Source organism: Rhineura floridana, chromosome 3 (assembly GCF_030035675.1).
Source record: "Rhineura floridana isolate rRhiFlo1 chromosome 3, rRhiFlo1.hap2, whole genome shotgun sequence".
NCBI lineage: Eukaryota > Metazoa > Chordata > Lepidosauria > Squamata > Rhineuridae > Rhineura > Rhineura floridana.
In genome coordinates, this window is record NC_084482.1 from 48,686,585 (window position 1) to 48,703,902 (window position 17,318).

Here is a 17,318-nt window from a genome sequence, read left to right on the forward strand (position 1 = left end):
GCGATTAACAGAGCAATGTAGACTTGCTAGAGAGATCCCAAAGAAGACTGCTAATAAGGGGGTGTAGTGGCTCCTTCTGACTTTTGCCACAAGTGGGCACTGAGCCAATAGATCCACAGATGTGCACTTGCCCTTTTGGGCCTGTTTCAGAGATGATATTGGCTTAATGATCTCTCCTATGTCTTAGACTGCCTGGTAATGCTTTCTTCCTTACGCTTGCATCTTAATCTCGCTTGACTGTGTTAATTTACATTAATATATATATATATATATATATATATATATATATATATATATATGTACAATATACCATTATCAGAAAATTTCTCGTTTTGTTTGTAAGGTGTTCTTTCCCTTTCTTTTCTTTCTTTAGTTACTGTTGTTACTGTTTGTATTGCTTATTCACTAATAGGCAAAAAACCTTGCGGTTTAAGAATGTACCTATAGCCCACAGCTATTCTATCAAACTTTAAAAAGCAGGGAAATTGGGCAGCTATAGTGAATGCACCAGGGGAGCAGGAGACCTGACCTCCTCTCTGAGATATTGTACTGCCCTACAAATTTGTCAAAATGCAAACACCATTGGGGTTGGTCTTTCACAGTCCAATCCACTTGCTGTGTAGCTTGGAAGAATTTGGTAACATGTGCCTCTGAGCATATAGTGAGTGGTGGCAACACTTGCCATCTCTAAAGATAGAGAATTATATTTTTGTATGTTTGCTGGTGTTCTTCTTACTTTGCTTCTTTCCTGTGTTATTAATGTTTCTACAGAGAATCTACACTAGAAAATTTTATTTCCCACATTATTCATCCCAGAAATCTGTGTCAAATTTATTTTTATTAATTTCAAAGCCTTTTTACTGGTCAGTGTCATATGATGGTGAAGACAGCCTTTTGTGTTTCAAATTGGAGGTTATGTTCTATTTCTGTTTTGGGTGCATTAACAGTGGAATTTGGACCTGCAGTTTGATGAAAAATCAGACTGATTCCAATATGTTGCTACTTCAGCAATGACTCTAGCTGTTGGAAAAAAGAAGATGCATATTTATGTTTGGAGTTTTTTTAGTATAAATTTTGCAAAGAGTTGCTGTACTTCACATATTCACAGAAATAGAAATAAAAGAAAATGATTTCCTATAGGAACCTTCACTAAAATTGCAAAGGAAATCAGACATATTCAAAGTGACCATCTGAACTATATCAACTGTCTTAATAATGTTGCTTCCTCCCTGCTAAAACAAGATCAGTACAGCACATGTCTTCTTTATATTATTTGGGCTGATTGCAGGTGTTGCCACCACTCACCATATGCTCAGAGGCACATGTTACCAAATTCTTCCAAGCTACACAGCAAGTGGATTGGACTGTGAAAGACCAACCCAAATGGTGTTTGCATTTTGACCAATTTGTAGGGCAGTCCAATATCTCAGAGAGGAGTTCAGGTCTCCTGCTCCCCTGGTGCATTCACTATAGCTGCCCAATTTCCCTGCTTTTTAAAGTTTGATAGAATAGCTGTGGGCTATAGGTATGTTCTTAAACCGCAAGGTTTTTTGCCTATTAGTGAATTTCCCTGCTTTTTAATCCGGGAGGTAAGAAATGGGATCCTGTGCAAGTTTGCTGAGAATGGATGGATCATTTGCATGCTTATTGAGTTCAATGGGATTTACTCCCCTGCAATCATGCTTGGGATAGGTGAAACTGACCACAGAGGATGGGGAGGGGAGGAGGAGGGAGGGGAGGAAATGCAGAGGGGAGGACTGGGAGGGGAGCAGGCAGGATGGGGAGGGGAGGAGAAGGACAGGTTTGATCATTTGCATGTTTATTCAATGCAATTCATTGCGATTTACTCCCATGCAATCATGCTTAGGATAGGTAAAACTGACTGGGGGGGAGGGAGGGAGGGCTTGAGTGGGCAGGGGAGGAGGAAAGGAGAGGAGAGGGGAAAAGCAGGTCTGATCATTTGCATGCTTATTTTCAATGGGATTTACTCCTATGCAATCTTGGTTAGGATAGGAAACACTGACCATGGGGGAGGAGTGGGAGTGGGAAGGAGAGTATTGGAGGGGGGCAAAGGAAGGTGGAGGGGAGGGCAGGTTTGATCATTTGCATGCTTATAGAGTTCAATGGTATTTACTTCCATGCAATCATGTTTAAGATAGGTAAAACTGACCATGGGGAGGAGGAAGGGGAAGGGGAAGGGGAAGGAGAAAGAGGGGATTGGAAGGGGATGGGGAGTGAGGGGCAAAGGAAGGGGGAGGGAAGGGGCAAGAGGAGGGGATAGGAGGAAGGAGAAGGGAGGGTGGGTTTGATCATTTGCATATTTTTTTAGTTCAGTGGGATCTATTTCTATGCAATCATGTTTGAAAATGAAAATGGACTGCCTTCAAGTCAATCCCACCTATTGCGACCCTTTGAATAGGGTTTTCATGGTATTCAGAGGTGATTTCACCATTGTCTTCCTCTGAGGCTAAGAGGCAGTGACTGGCCCAAGGTCACCCAGTCAGCTTCATGGCTGTGTGGGGATTCGAATCCTGGTCTCCCAGGTCATAGTCCAACACTGACCCAGGGAAGGGGCAGGGAGTGGGAGGGGAGGAGATTGGGTGGGTGGGCACTGGGCAGAAGGGAAGCCCCTTTCCTTTCCAAAAGGAAAACATTGTAAACAGAATCATTCTTTTTCAGCCTTTCCCCCACCTTTTTATTCTTCAGCAGACACATGTAGCCTCCCACCCAAATTTAAACCAAAGCTTTCCCTGGCCACATCCACACCAGGCCTTTATTTCACTTTGGACAGTCATGGCTTCTCTCAAAGAATCCTGGGAAGTGTAGTTAGTGAAGGGTGCTGAGAGTTGCTAGGAGACGCCCTGTTCCCCTCACAGACCTTCAATCAGAGTGGCTGACTGTTAAACCATTCTCTCAGGGGAATAGGAGTCTCTCAGCACCCTTCACAAACTACACTTCCCAGGATTCTTTGAGGGAAGCCATGACTGTCTCACATGAAATAAAAGTCTGGTATGGGTGTGGCCCCCTGTTAGCCAAGCCCAGCAGCTGTGAGGCTTTTAGAACTCTGACAGTTGGTTCTTACTGAGCATGCTCCGCGCTATCATTGGGTCCCAGCCAAAATTTATTAAATTAATTAAAAATCAGCCAGGCATTTTTTAAACTTTTAAACTGCAGCAGATGAAGGTCAGAGTATGGGGCAACGTCAGTATTAGGATTACAGGTACTCTGTGAACATGGCTGATTTTTAATGAATGACAACAGATTATAACTCTCAGAGAAAAAAGTCCAAAAGGGCTCTGAGGTTTCTCTCTCTCTTTTTACACTTTGAACTGTCTATTCTCTCTGACTGTTTTGTGTATCGCCATGAAAATTGACAGGGTTGTTAAGCAAGCGTTTCTGAGTTCAGGACTATAAGTTATGTAAGGTTTTGTTTTGAAATTATCTTATGGGAAGCATCAGAATGGCATGGGGGGTATTTTCAATTTAACATTGCGGAATGTAAAAAATCCCCACTCTCGTGGCTGTATAATACTTATCTATTATAATATGAAAAGCAAATAAAAATACTTAAAAAAAGAAGGGGAGGAAGATAGCAGAATTAAAAGGAAGGAAATTGTTCAATGACAAACACATTTTTTAAAAAATCTCTTTTATTCAGACCCACCACAGTTAGAATCAGATCAATTACTAATCATCATTATGTACTGGCCTGTGTACAAACAAAAACCCCACACTGAAGAAACAAGTCCATGACTTTCATTTGATTTAGTTCATGAGAACTCATTGGCTGATGGTCACTGCATGACCCTTGGGAAGCCTCCAGCATGTACACACTCCTTATGCTCCATCCCCCCAGAGCCTAGACTTCAGGGGCCAGGAGGACACTCTGCTTTGTGAGCTGAGAAAAAAAAGACTTGCTGGGCCGGGTGCATGGCCAGTCATAGGTATTAGTTATCCACAAGCCTCTTTTGGTGACATATGGGAAGGCAGGTTCCAGTGATACACGCATAAATGTTACAGACAAAAAACAAGAAGCCCTGAGCTGCCAAATGTATATTATGCACTACCAGAGTACTGGTCCTGCCAAAATGTATTTTCATTCAGTTCTCTTTCCACTGTAGAGCACAGTGGATGTGTCTTTTTACTTAGGGGGTCTGACACCTATAGTTGATCTTACAGACTAATATGAGCTGGTAATTGATTTGTCAGATTAATCAGACTTCAGAATTAACCCCCATCACTCTACCCCACCCTTGTATTCATCAGGAGAAAAAGAAATTGCCCAAGGAATGTTAACACAAGTCCATCTGCAATTTAAGCAAGAATGTATCTTAGAAAATGCAGATGAGAGGAGAGGGGTGAAATGAGCTGCTACTGCAATAGATTGCTTGTGTTAACACTTAACAGTAGGCGGTAACTCGTAAGCTTTTGTAAGGCTCAGATCTGTCTTCAAGGAGCTACTGCTGAACTCTCGTTTGAGATGGTATAAAAGGCATATTAGTAAATAAACTGAGCTGAGAGTTTAGATTAACAATTCATAGAGGCTCAACCTCCAGAAGTAGTAACCTTAAAATGGTAAGGAGCAGTAATCCTCCATAACCCTAAAATGGGAGGGTGATGTTTTGAACAGATAAGACATATTAGGAAATGAGTGCATCTACAGAGAAAGCATTTTAAAAGCCCAGACATTTGGCAGAAGTGCAGTCTTCACTTAACATTTGCCACAAACACCTTGTTGTCTGAAAAATGGCACACCCTTGCTCTACAGTAAACCTCCAATATGGTATGCAGATAGGAAAACTCTTGCCCCTGCCGCCTCTAAACACAGGCCCTAAGATCCCATGAAGTTATTGATTAAAAGAAATTATCCATTTCAACAAGTTGTGAAGCTGAATATTTCCACAGCCCGACCAATGGACTGTATACACCTGTGTCCTAGGTCACTCCATCTGTGTGCCAGTAGGAGCCTGTAAGCCATTTTAGCTCTTTGATATTGTCCCACACAACTAGATTTGTGGACACACAACAAAGATAATCACCACAGGTTAGACCTGACCTCAATGGATATGAAAATCTGCCTCAAAAATGGGAGGCATAAAACACACCCTGCAGCTTCATCAATATATTTCACACCAACATCCCTGATAAAAAAGAAATAAATGTGTGGCAAGTGAAAAAACAGAGGAAGGACCTTCCTGCGTTTTCTAAAACCATCCATATAACATTATGGCAAAGTTTTCCATATAATTAAAGGCAAATAAAAATCAACCCTGATCAGTATGATTACGCAAAACACAACATTCCCATTCCAGCTTCTGCTGTGCATTTTTGTCCAGACTGACATATTCTAAAGGTTAAAGATGGGGAAAACTGGTGTCTCATGTTATCCAAGTCCAACATCTAGGGACATCATGACCACAAATCCTAAGATGGAAGTCCAGGAAGCCAGCTTCCCATTGCCACTGCAAAGAAGAAGAAGACAAAGGAGAAGAAAGAGAAGTTAAGGTCTGAGGTCCATAAGGTATGTGCTTTTTTTGGTTTGCTTATTTGACATGACAGTGTTTTTTCTTCCCCCTTGGGACAATCATCTTGCCCTCAATTTTCTTCTAAAGCAGGGTTGGAGAACAAGTGGCCCTTCAGACCATCAGCCTCAGCCAGCATTGGCCAATGGTCAGGGATGATGGCAGTTGTAGTCCAGCAGTGTCTGGAGGACAACAGGTTTCCTAAACCTGTTTTAAAGGCTTCATCATCTTTTCCTCCAGTAAAAAAAAAAGACTCAACTAAGCTGTTCACAGGAAGTAAATTAAGGACATAGGCACAGCAATCAAACTTCCTGTCCTTTATGCCAGGCTGTGAAGGGTTTGGATAATTCATTAATTAGATTTATATCCCGCCCTTTCTCCCAGTAGGAGCCCAGGGTGGATTGAGTGGAGGTGTCCCTCTAATGAGCTCTGCCAACTGAACTAGTTTCTTGCTGGCCTTCTACCCATTGGACATGCAGGCAAAAGGCCTGCTGTCCCTGCCAGTGGAAATCTCTGAAATGGGATATTCCAACGGCAGGGATGGACTGGGCTGAGCTGTTCCCAGTCTCTGCTGGATCCTGAGCCAGTCTCTGCTGGATGCTGAGCTAGTTTCTCTCTGCCACCAGGTGATGGCATCAGGCCTGATCTGGAGCCGGTGCAGGAATCAGAACTGATCATCCTGTTCATTGCTCCCTGCACGGCCTGTGACATTAGCAAGGGGTGAGGGTTTAGATTTCAGCCTTAGTTCCCAATGATATTGTTAAATGCACTGCATTCAGTCCCTGATGATGTATGACACTCCGGCTGCATAAGGATGCACAATCATATTGGTTTTCTCGCATTGGTGGAATTACTTTTTACAAACGCTTATCTACAACATTTATGCATTTTATTAACCTTGTGGCTACCACTACAGTAATGAATTAGGACAGCCTTTCCTCACCTTTGGGTTTCCAAATATTGCTGGATTACAACTCCCATCAGCCTCAGCCAGCATTGCCAATGGACAGAAATGATGGGAATTATAGTCCCGCAGCATCTGGGGACCATAAGGTTGGAATAGGCTGAATTAGGATTTCCTGTGTGAATGCTTTGGTTTTATTCCAGCTTGAAACATAAGATTTTTTTTCAACAGGCTGCAGTCTGGGAGTTCTGGCATGACAGTGTCAACTACTGCTAGGTAAAATGTGTTGCTGGAATTGCTGCAATATTATTTATTTATTTATTTATTGCATTTGTATACCGCCCCATAGCCGAAGCTCTCTGGGCAGTTTACAATTAAAAACATTAAAAACAAATATACAAATTTAAAAACACATTTTTTTAAAAAGCGATTTAAAAACACATGCTAAAATGCCTGGGAGAAGAGGAAAGTCTTGACCTGGTGCCAAAAAGATAACAGTGTGGCACCAGGCACACCTCATCAGGGAGATCATTCCATAATTTGGGGGCCACCACTGAGAAGGCCCTCTCCCTTGTTGACAGACTCCCAGCTTCCCTTGCAGTAGGCACCCGAAAGAGGGCTTGGATGTTGAGCGTAGTGTATGGGTGGGTTCATGTCGGGAGAGGCGTTCCATCAGGTATTGTGGTCCTAAGCCATGTAAGGCTTTATAGGTTAAAACCAGCACTTTGAATCGAGCTCAGAAACATACAGGCAGCCAATGCAAGCGGGCCAGAATCGGTTTTATATGTTCGAACCGTCTGGTCCCTATTACCAATCTGGCTGCTGCATTTTGCACAAGCTGCAGCTTCCAAACCATCTTCAAAGGCAGCCCCATGTAGAGTGCATTGCAGTAATCTAACTTGGAGGTTACCAGAGCATGGACAACTGAAGCCAGGTTATCCCTGTCCAGATAGGGGCATAGCTGGGCCACCAACTGAAGTCGGTAGAAGGCACTTCGTGCCACCGAGACTACCTGAGCCTCAAGTGTCAGAGACAGTTCTAGGAGAACCCCCAAGCTATGAACCTGCTCCTGGTACCTAATCGCAATACCTAGAATCAAGTCATGCCATTACCTCCAAGACAAGCAACTAACATTGATAAAAGCTACGAAGTGAGACTGAACACTTAAGTCTATCTGTTCAAGGGCCAGCTGGGCACCATTTTAAGAGCGAAACAGGTGCACTGGTAAAGGGTGTGGGATGAACAGCAACAGACCATTCCAGCCTCAATCCAGTAGAGAGTAACCCACCACCAATAAGCACGCTGACTGTGTTGCTTCTCTCTTCTTGCCACCACCTGCTTATTTTACCACCTAGGGCAAAGGATGTGGGATTCCCACTGCCTTATGGTGGTCTACTCAGGAGGAGAGGAATTGCCAGCTGAATTCCAAGACTCCTGCCGGGCAATTTCATTCCCTCCTGATCTACCAGGCACTTTGAACCAGTAGTGCTGCCCAAATGGTCAAAGCAAGAAGGAGGGAACTAACAGCCCTTGAGCATGCTCAGAAACCAGACCAACCCAGACATTAAGTTAAGAGGAACATAAAAAGAGGAAAGTGGGAGAAGCAGTAGGTATATGCAATTAAAAGAAAAATAAAACCCTAAACCAGAATATTGATCAGCTTCATCCTATACTGGGCACACTAGCATAGTAAAACTTACTCCTAGGGTCAGCTCTGCCATTGGTCTGCTCTGGAGTTGGTTGGAAGAAGGGGACCAGGTAAGTGGGCACGACACTTTGTTTTGTGCTGTTTGGTTGAGGTGATCATGATTGATAGCTAGAGGACTTTTGACCAATGAAGGGAGGAACTCACAGAGGCAGAGGATGCAGGAGACAGCAGTGACTCACAGCAACAATTCCCTCTAAATGGTGGAAAGTGGTATGGAGATGGATGCCAGATGGGGTGCTGGTTTGGGTTTGTGACTGCAAGGCATCATGATATGGAGCCTAATCAGGATATTTATTTATGGAGGCTGCTATTCTAGGCGACTCAATGGAAAATTATAAAATGCCAGTCCGTATAGTTTCACATGAAAACCCTCTCTGTTATCCATAACTTATCTGCTGCAGTATTTTGCCTAAGGTCCGCCCCCCGCCCCTGTCATTGGGCTTCAATACTAATTTTTGATTGCATTTTTATCTTGCATTTTCTCAAAGAAGTTCAGGCTGCTGTAAATGCTACCCCTCCCCACCTGGTATTGCACAACAATCCTGTGAGGTAGGCTAGGCTGAGCGAATGCAAGAGTTCCAAAGCGATCAAGTGAGCTTTCGTAGCTGTTCTTTGAATTTGGGTCATCATCCAACACCTGCCACAACACCACCATGAGCTTGTCTAGAAGAGAGCCCAGCTGATACAAAAGGACTTTTTGGGGGAGAGGAAGGAGGCAAATTATAGGGATGTAAACTGTGGGTAGGGTAGGAGGTGTAACACCCATGTGCTCCTTTTGCTCTTAAAAATCAGTCTCCCACACTACAATATAACTAACTGGGACAGACACGCACTGAAAGAGAGACTGGTCTGCTGCCTTAAGATCCAAACTCGTCTCCTCAAAAGCTGACTGAAGACAAAAGAGGAGCTTAATTAAAGTTTTGCTGTTGTTGACTGAAAGGGCTTTTCAAATCTCTTCTTCTCTACAGAAATATTAAATTGAAAAGAAAATCAATTTCAGAAACCATGCTTTGAGATTACTCTCCCCTCGATTAGGTTTGGACAGGCTTCTCGCTTGACCGTACCTGAGAAACTTTGGTATTAAACAGCATGAAGGAAACACATTGGAAGCAGCTGAATAAGGAGTTCCTCACCTGATCTGTGCTTCTGGGATGATATCATCCATCACCACATACACCATTGCCCCAGCAGCAAAAGACAAGGCATAGGGCAGAAGAGGCTCTGCTAACACCATGGCAAAGGCCCCAAAGATGCCAGCAAATGGCTCCACCATGCCACTTAATTGCCCATACCTGTGAAACAACCGAAACAAGGTATCATCAGAGAATACAAGATTCTGTTCTGCTCAGTGGTTTGTTTCCCCCATTTCCCCCCCTCAAGCTGCCAGAGCTTGCAAAGTCAACACAAATCAGCTTTCCCAGTTCTCCTTGCCAACTCCCCCTCTGGGGTCAGGACAATAGGGACGTTTATCACCCCTTGCAAAACAAACAGAAGCTCCTCCAGAGTCATTCATGAGCAAACACAGTTGAAGACATTCCCCTCTTTTAATCTGAAAGGTGACAAAAGGCTACAGACAACAAGGGAACATCTGGCTATAAGCAGGCAGATGAATTAGCTCTCTCTCTCCCTCTCCTCCATGCAATGATATTGTTTTGTTTACGACCAATAGCCTACTACTCTGTACTGGAACTGTTTTATTGTTTTATTGTTATATTGTATTTTATGATGTATTTTATTATGATGTAATGTATTGTTGTTAAATTGTACGTCGCCTAGAGTGGCCATTGGCCAGATAGGCGACCCACAAATTAAATTATTATTATTTATTATTATTACCCAGGGACTATTTGCCATTCCAACCTTCCAGAAAGTAAAAGGTTCTTTGTCATCTTAGGGATTATTGGGTTCCTAAAATGAGAATTTTAGTGAAAAAGGAATTTTGAAAACAGGATTATATAAAAGAAGCACACACACATTATGATAAGAATGTGCCACAAGGAACATGGCTGTAAACATGATCTATGTCTTCCTGACCCAGCCATTGGATTCAGTGCATTTCGGTTCTGCAGTTGGTCTAGGGTAGGGATGAGGAACCTATGACCCTCCAGATGGTGCTGGACTATGATTCCCAACAACATTTGGGGGCGATAGGTTCCCCATTCTTCATCTAGCATTGCCAATGATCAGCCAGCATTGCCAATGATCAGGAAAGATGGGAATTGTGGTCCAACAACATTTGGTGGCCCACTGAGGAGGCCACAATTGAAAAAGCCCTCTCTCTAGTCCTCACCAGTCTGGCTGTTTTGACTGATGGGATAGAGAGACGGTCTTTTGAGGCTGATCTTGTTGGGCAGCATAGCTGATGATGCTGGAGTTGCTCCTTCAGATAGACTGGGCCAAAACCATATAGGGGTTTAAAGGTCAAAACCAACGCCTTGAATTGGGCCCAGCAAGCAACTGGTAGCCAGTGCAACTCTTTTAGCACTGGAGTCATGTGATCTCGCCGGCGGCTGCCTTTAATCAGATGAATGGATTTTTATGCCAAGCTTATTTCTTTGTTACAGATCTTGACAGGTAGAGTGCTCCCCTCTGCCGGATGGTGAATCACTATGGAATGTGGGAATCAAAAGGGCCCAATGGCTTTGGTAAGTAGCTTCCCACATACTAATGCCACATTGCCAGCCCATCTGCAGGGCCGAAATTTGATAGCTGCCCAAGATATGCTGGAGTTACATAATGAGAACACAAGATCCTAGCAAAGTAATTCTTGCATTCCAGACAGACACAACAGTATCTGTTGCAGTCCATGTGTAGTCCATTGTTGCACATGAACTGAGGAAGAGTGTCACAGGTGCAGGCAGCAGTCACTAGTAAGAGAGGCTGGCTGTTCCCTTAAGGCAGGGGTAGCCAAATGTGATGTCCTCCAAATGTTGTTGGACTCCAGCTCCCATCAGTGCCAGCCAGCATGGTCAAAGGTCAGGAATGCTGTAGTTCAGCAGCACCTGGAAGGAATATTTGGCTATCCTTGCCTTAAAGCTCATTACAGAATCATTGCAACAGAGGACAGCAACTGGATAGGGCAGTGTTATGAGCTCCCCCAGCAATAGGCGTAAATGACTGAATTCATCATGATACTGAGTATGCTACAATGTAGGGTCTCTCTCTCTCTCTCTCTCTCCCCCCCCCACGAGTTATTACAATTACTATTGTTAGTCTCCTTTACTGCTGCTTGTTTTCTAAGTGGCTGGGTTTCTTAATATTGTATCTTTCTGTTTTGGTGTAAGCCATTTTGAAAGAGTTTATGTAAATATGTTGAATGAATGAACAAATAACTGAATGAAACAAGTTCTTTCTTTGTCTCTCTTGAGAGAAAAGGCCCTAATCACCAAATACATATACTCCATTAGGAACAGAGAACACCAGATAAAGCAGAGAGGGGCATAACTCAGTAGCAGGGGGCGGGGCGGGGCACTGCTGCTCTCCCGGCTTCCGAATGCATCAGGTCACTGCTGCTGACTGAGAGGGGTAGGGGTGAGTCGCTCTACATACTTATCAATATAGGCATGTAGACTGCCAGGATGCTGCCTTGCCCTTGTGTAGAAGAGCTGTATGTAGAGAATGTATACAGAGCCTCTTCTGATGTATGTTAAACATGTGGACAGCAAGATTGCTCGGCTTCACCCTTCATGCATTATTTGAAAGTGTATGCGAGGCCTGAAATCACTGAATGTCACGGGGCAGACTTTCATTTGGGAAGCGTCCCAACAGCATATACAATACATTGATGTGCAAGACTAGTGCTAACACCTGGCATTGGTGAGGCAGGATGAAGTCCCAGACTGGATGAAGGTGGTAAAATGAGAAAACCTATACATACACCCTCACATGTACCTCCTCCCCACCCAAGAAAGGGAGCAAGAAATGTAAGTTCAGTGAGAGGATTGGGTGCCATTCCTCTAAAGAAACCTCTGTGAATCATAATAGAGATGAGTCCAGTGTGGTCCAGTGTTTCCACTGAATAAGTAGAAGCCATATCAACTGTTTCCTTCATTCCTAGGTAACAGATGCTGGGGGAAGGCCTGAAAATTCTCTCTTAATTTGTTGCTCAGCCATTGCTACTCCTCTCTTTTCTGGCTGGAAAGGGCAAACTAAGCACCCCACAGAAGTGATTTCTCCCAGTCTCCCAGTTCTCTTTTCAGGATCGGGAGCCTCAGTGAATGGCTTGCAGTCAACTCCTCACCAGCTGCAGTTGACCTTTGTGTCTCATGTGGTCAAAAGGGTTGATTCGGCCCTAGCAAGCAAGTATGTGGTAAGGAGTAAAGAGATTTACATTTCTAACTGTGGTTGGATTAAATAGGAGGATCTTTACCAACCACAGAGTTGGCCCACATCTTCCAGTATCAGGAGACAGCATGAATCTTGAACACCTGAACACACTATCAGTTCCAGTGTTGAATCAGGAAATACAAAGACAACTTGGGAAACAGCTTTTGAATCTTACTTACCAAAATGCTCTCCATGTTGAAAATCCAGCCCCACGCAAGGGAAGGCTGACAGCGAGCCCTTCTGGAAAATTTTGAATTCCTATCCCGATTGCTAAATTCCTGTGTGAATAAAATGAAATAGATTATAGATATTGTATAACAGTAATGATGATTGTGCATGAGCGGAGGAAATCAAAGACATTAGGCTGAGACAGTCCTCTTGCTGGCAAAAAAATTCCTTGTTCTTAAACATGTCACTTTAATGTCAGTATTTTCAGCCCTTGAGGCCTAATGTAATCATACTAATGCTTGGCATCCAACTCATGGTTTTTGTCTTCAAAGTTACTCAACTTAACAATGCCCCTGGGAGGCAAGGCGGAACAGAGGTAGGTGGAGAAAGAGACTTGTTAAAAGGAGGCAGATAGCAAGTTTAAAATAGCTATCCATGCTGAATTCCAAAGAACTGAAACACACATCAGAGGCAGCAAATTTTCCAAAACAAGCATGGGGTTTTTCACATTATTATTGCAGCTTGCTTATCATCATCAGCAGCAGAAGCAGCATTTAAAAGGCATGGGTAAGTCCTACAAATCCTGAGCTGAAAAGGGGGTTGCAGGCATAGGAGACAAAAATGTCTTGTATAAATCAATTTGTATACATGAATTCCAAACAGGATTGTGTGTTGGCACTGCCAGTGAGATGCCCCAGTTTGAAAGTCTAAATCTCTTTTCATGTGGGAAGCTTACAAACCAGGGAGAATGCTAAGCTAGAACTTCTTGTTCTGATGGCAAATTTTCCACATCAAAGAAGATGCTGAGACGCTGATGTTTTTCGAACAACCAACTCTCCCTCCTCCAGAAGTGCATTCTGAAATTATGTGTGTACTAGGAACTGTATCATGCACTTTTCTGTACTCTCCAATAGACTCCTCATTTCACATGTGCAGAGGCTTGGGTACACACATAGCCATGCAGCCCCAGGTCTTGAATGGTGCAGCAGGGACTATGAGACACCACTATGAGTCCTTCAAAAATACAGGTAGCTATGTTGGCCCCATAAGAAACAAAATTCAAAATCCATATTAGGGCAACAGCTTTATTAGGCCAACCCAAATGTCAAAAAATAACGTGGAAGTTTTTGAGTTCTCCAGAGCTGTTAATCAGGCCAGAAGGTAAATGAAGCGGGGCGGGGGGGGGGGAAGGAAAAAATGGCTGGTGCTGCCACCATCTGTGTTTGCATTTGTTATGAGTCTTACGATGGAGGAGGTAGCAGACATTCAAATGAAGTGTTGTTAGTGTAATTCAGATTTCAGATTGTGCCACAGCATATCAAACAGAATACATATAACAGCAGTTTCCCCAGCTGTAGAAATACACAACCCACTTGTTACCTAAGCCCATGTCCATTAAACACTCCTTAGCACTACGCTGAATACAACCCACAGCTCCAAGGTGTGTGGAGGCCTTTCATTCCTAAAGCAGGCTCCCAGCATCTGAAACTGTCCCAGTGCCACATCCAGGTGCAGAAGACATTACTAACATCTGAAGGAATGGAAAAGGACCAGTCACATCTAGTACCACAGAAGCCATCCTGTGCATGCTATAATTAGTGGGAGAAGCTGCTATGAGGGGCCTCTGTGAGCTCTTCAGAGATGCCACCAGATAACACAGGGATCAATCCTTGTAGCTAGTCTACTAGTATCTGCTTTGGACAAGACATCTCACTTTTCGTTTTTGCCATCTTGTTAAACATATGACGTTGTAGCTTTACAGTGTCATGGGAGAAAATACAAGCTATACTTAGGAATACAGGAGTTGCTGTTTCCCAAGTTAAATGACTGGTCTCATTTAGATCAGCACTGTCTCTGCTGATTAGCAATGGCTCTCCATGTTTTCAGACAGGGATGATGTGGACTGAACCTGTGACCTTTTGATTGCAAAGCAGGTGCTCTACCACTGAGCTATACCCTTCCAAACTTTTATCAGACTGTTATGCTGGTGGAGAAAGCAGGTGGCCTCAGGAGATATGTAGGGGCAGAGTCCTGCTGTTGTTCAGACTAGTGACCAAGCCTGACGGAGACTTTTACATGGGTCAGATATAACATCCGATCTAGCCTACTGCTGTAAAGAGGCTTCCTCACTTGCTGGTCTGGCTGTTTCCCCCATAGTTTCCCTTCTCTTAACAAAGCTGAATGGTGACGTGCCCTGCCTGACATCCCTCATGTCCCTAGGTTGAGGACACACTGCAGTTCAAGCAATGACAACTTGGGGCCTGGAAGCCAAGATCCAGCTCCCTACACTCTGGAAGCTGCAGCTGGTGCAAAATGCAGTAGCGAAACAGCTCACTGGGGCAGGGTATCACCAACATGCCACCCTGCTGCTGAAAGAATTGCACTGGCTACACTGGGCTAAGTTCAAGGTTCTAGTTTTGGTATACAAAGCCCTATATAGCTCGGGACCAGGATACCTGAAAGACCGTCTTATCCCTTATATACCCAGTGGATCACTATATTCTGCAGGTGAGGGCCTCCTGCAGACACCATCTTATCAGGAGCTCCATTCCACACAACATAGGAAGCGGACCTTTAGTGTAGTGGCACCTACCCTTTGGAATTCCCTCTCCTTTAATATTAGACAGGTGCCATCTGTGTTGTCTTTTCAGTGCCTACTGAAGACGTTCGTCTTCCAACAAGCGTTTAAGCAGAGACTTTTCCCCAGTAACAGCTGGTATAGCACAGTGGGGAGGAGAGCCTGGTTGGGAGTCCAGAGTCTGTGAGTTCAAATCCCTGCTCGTGTCTCCTGGGTGTCAAGGGCCAGCTAAAGATCACCCGCACAGTGAGTGGCTCAGGGGTTACGTGCCCTGCCACCTGTGCAGCCGTGGGCAAGCTACATAGTCCCAAGGAGCCCAGTTGCCCCCCAGCTGGCAGTTGCGGACAAGGAAGGGGCTGGCTTGTGCATCTGTGGCCAGCTGAGCAGGTCCTAGCCAGCTGAGGAGGACTAGCCCCAGAGAGAGGCAATGGTAAACCCCCTCTGAATACCACTTACCATGAAAACCCTATTCATAGGGTCGCCATAAGTTGGGATCGACTTGAAGGCAGTCAATTTCCAATTTTTTTTTTATCCCAGTCTGTGTCTATAGTGGAATTGCTTTTTAAGATGTTTTTTAAAGCTTTTTTTAAAAAAAGTAGGTGTTTTTAAAGATGTTTTGTTTTAATATATTTTAATGTCTGTTTTTATGGTGTTTTATAGTGTTTTTGTTTGCCACCCTGGGCTCCTACTGGAAGGACGGGATATAAATGTAATAAATAATAATAACAATACACTCCCATCAGCATTTTGGGCTTGCCATGAAGGCATTATTTCCACAATGCCATTGTTCAAGCTCCAGGTGTTTGGAGTGTGCAAACCTGATGGTGAACAGCCATTTTTTTAGTCTAAGAAAGGTTTGCATTTCTGGGCATTATGAAAGGATGCATTGTTTCTAAATAAGAGTACTTCGGTCACTTTTCAGTATATCTATGCTCAGAAGAGGGGGCTTAAAAACTGTAACTGGAAAACATGGACTGCACAGCAAGCATTGGCTATTTCACAATTGAAGGCTGGGCTGGAAGTTGCTTGAAAATGGAGCATATTATAGTTGTCTTTGTAAAAAGAAGATAAAGCATTTACTTTATGATGGGATTTAGGAGGCCAAGTATGCAGGTTATTCAGACATATAAAAAAAGACCAATTTACTGTCTAGCTTTCCAAATGGGTAAGAAAACCAATTGCTTGGTTTGGTTTTAGCCAATCAGTTGCTTAGCACCTTTAATATGCTGTTTAGCTTTTATTAATGCTGATCAATGCTAAAAAAAAAAAAAAGGTAGGTTCCTCCTTTTAAACAACTCTCAAATGTGAAGGTGCAACACTTCATCTGTTGAACGTGTGTTCAGCTATTGAGAGCTTAAGAGGGAACACAATCTTGTTTGGGAGTTGTCAGGAACGCCTCGTTTCTAAAATGGTTCTGAGGCAAGGAATTGTGGGGGAAACATCTTGCCTGAAATGAGGCCTCTGTGAAGGCCATGAGTTTGCAGTTCTCACAGCTGAAACTAGTTAATTAAGGTACAGGAAAGAACACCTGCTTATCAGTGGAGACTGGTACGTCAAGGCCAAGCGGCCTGGGAAGGTTGGTGAGTGCATGACTGTTGGGTACGAAAGCTCCAGAAGATTTCATAATCAGAAAGCTCCCTGATAGGCTAATTAATTCCTGGCTGTTGCTGGGCATTTCTCCATAAGAATAGGATTCAGACTTTAGCCTTTGTTCCTCAATGTTCTCTTATGGTTGTGATGCCTCCTAGGTGGGGTTCCATCTTCTGTCTGCTATCCAGGCTATGCATCTCTGGGGAAATGTGGAACCATGGGGTGATTTGCTGTTTACCTCTATTGTAAGTATAGATTAGGCTAGACAGTTTTGTTATTTTTGTCTGTAACTGTAACTCTTTCAATTTTACCTGGCCCTCAGGGTTGTGGGTTTTAAGGAATGATTTTGCTGTTATATTTGTGCACTTATATTTTATTTAATAAAGCTACTTCTTATTTATCAGTGTGTGTTCATTGCAGGGGAGATTTGGCTCTGACTCCAACACCTTGGCCAATTAGCCACTGACTACCGTATATTTGGATATTTTGTCTAAGGCTACAAGACAAAGTGCATTCTTGGCT

General features: G+C 43.6%; 1 protein-coding gene across 5 annotated transcripts in view; it reads right to left on the minus strand.

Moving 5' to 3' along the window:
• Nucleotides 1-5,109: 5,109 nt before the first annotated feature.
• Nucleotides 5,110-17,318, minus strand: part of SLC39A11 (solute carrier family 39 member 11) — a 498,181-nt gene continuing 485,972 nt past the window's right edge. For all 5 annotated transcript variants that reach the window (XM_061615668.1, XM_061615670.1, XM_061615666.1 and 2 more), the window contains 3 exons: nt 12,640-12,738; nt 9,268-9,426; nt 5,110-5,462 (listed from right to left, as the gene is read on the minus strand). In XM_061615668.1, coding sequence (XP_061471652.1) covers nt 5,384-5,462; nt 9,268-9,426; nt 12,640-12,738 — 337 coding nt within the window. In that variant the 3' untranslated portion in view covers nt 5,110-5,383. The remainder of the gene's footprint in view (nt 5,463-9,267; nt 9,427-12,639; nt 12,739-17,318) is intronic.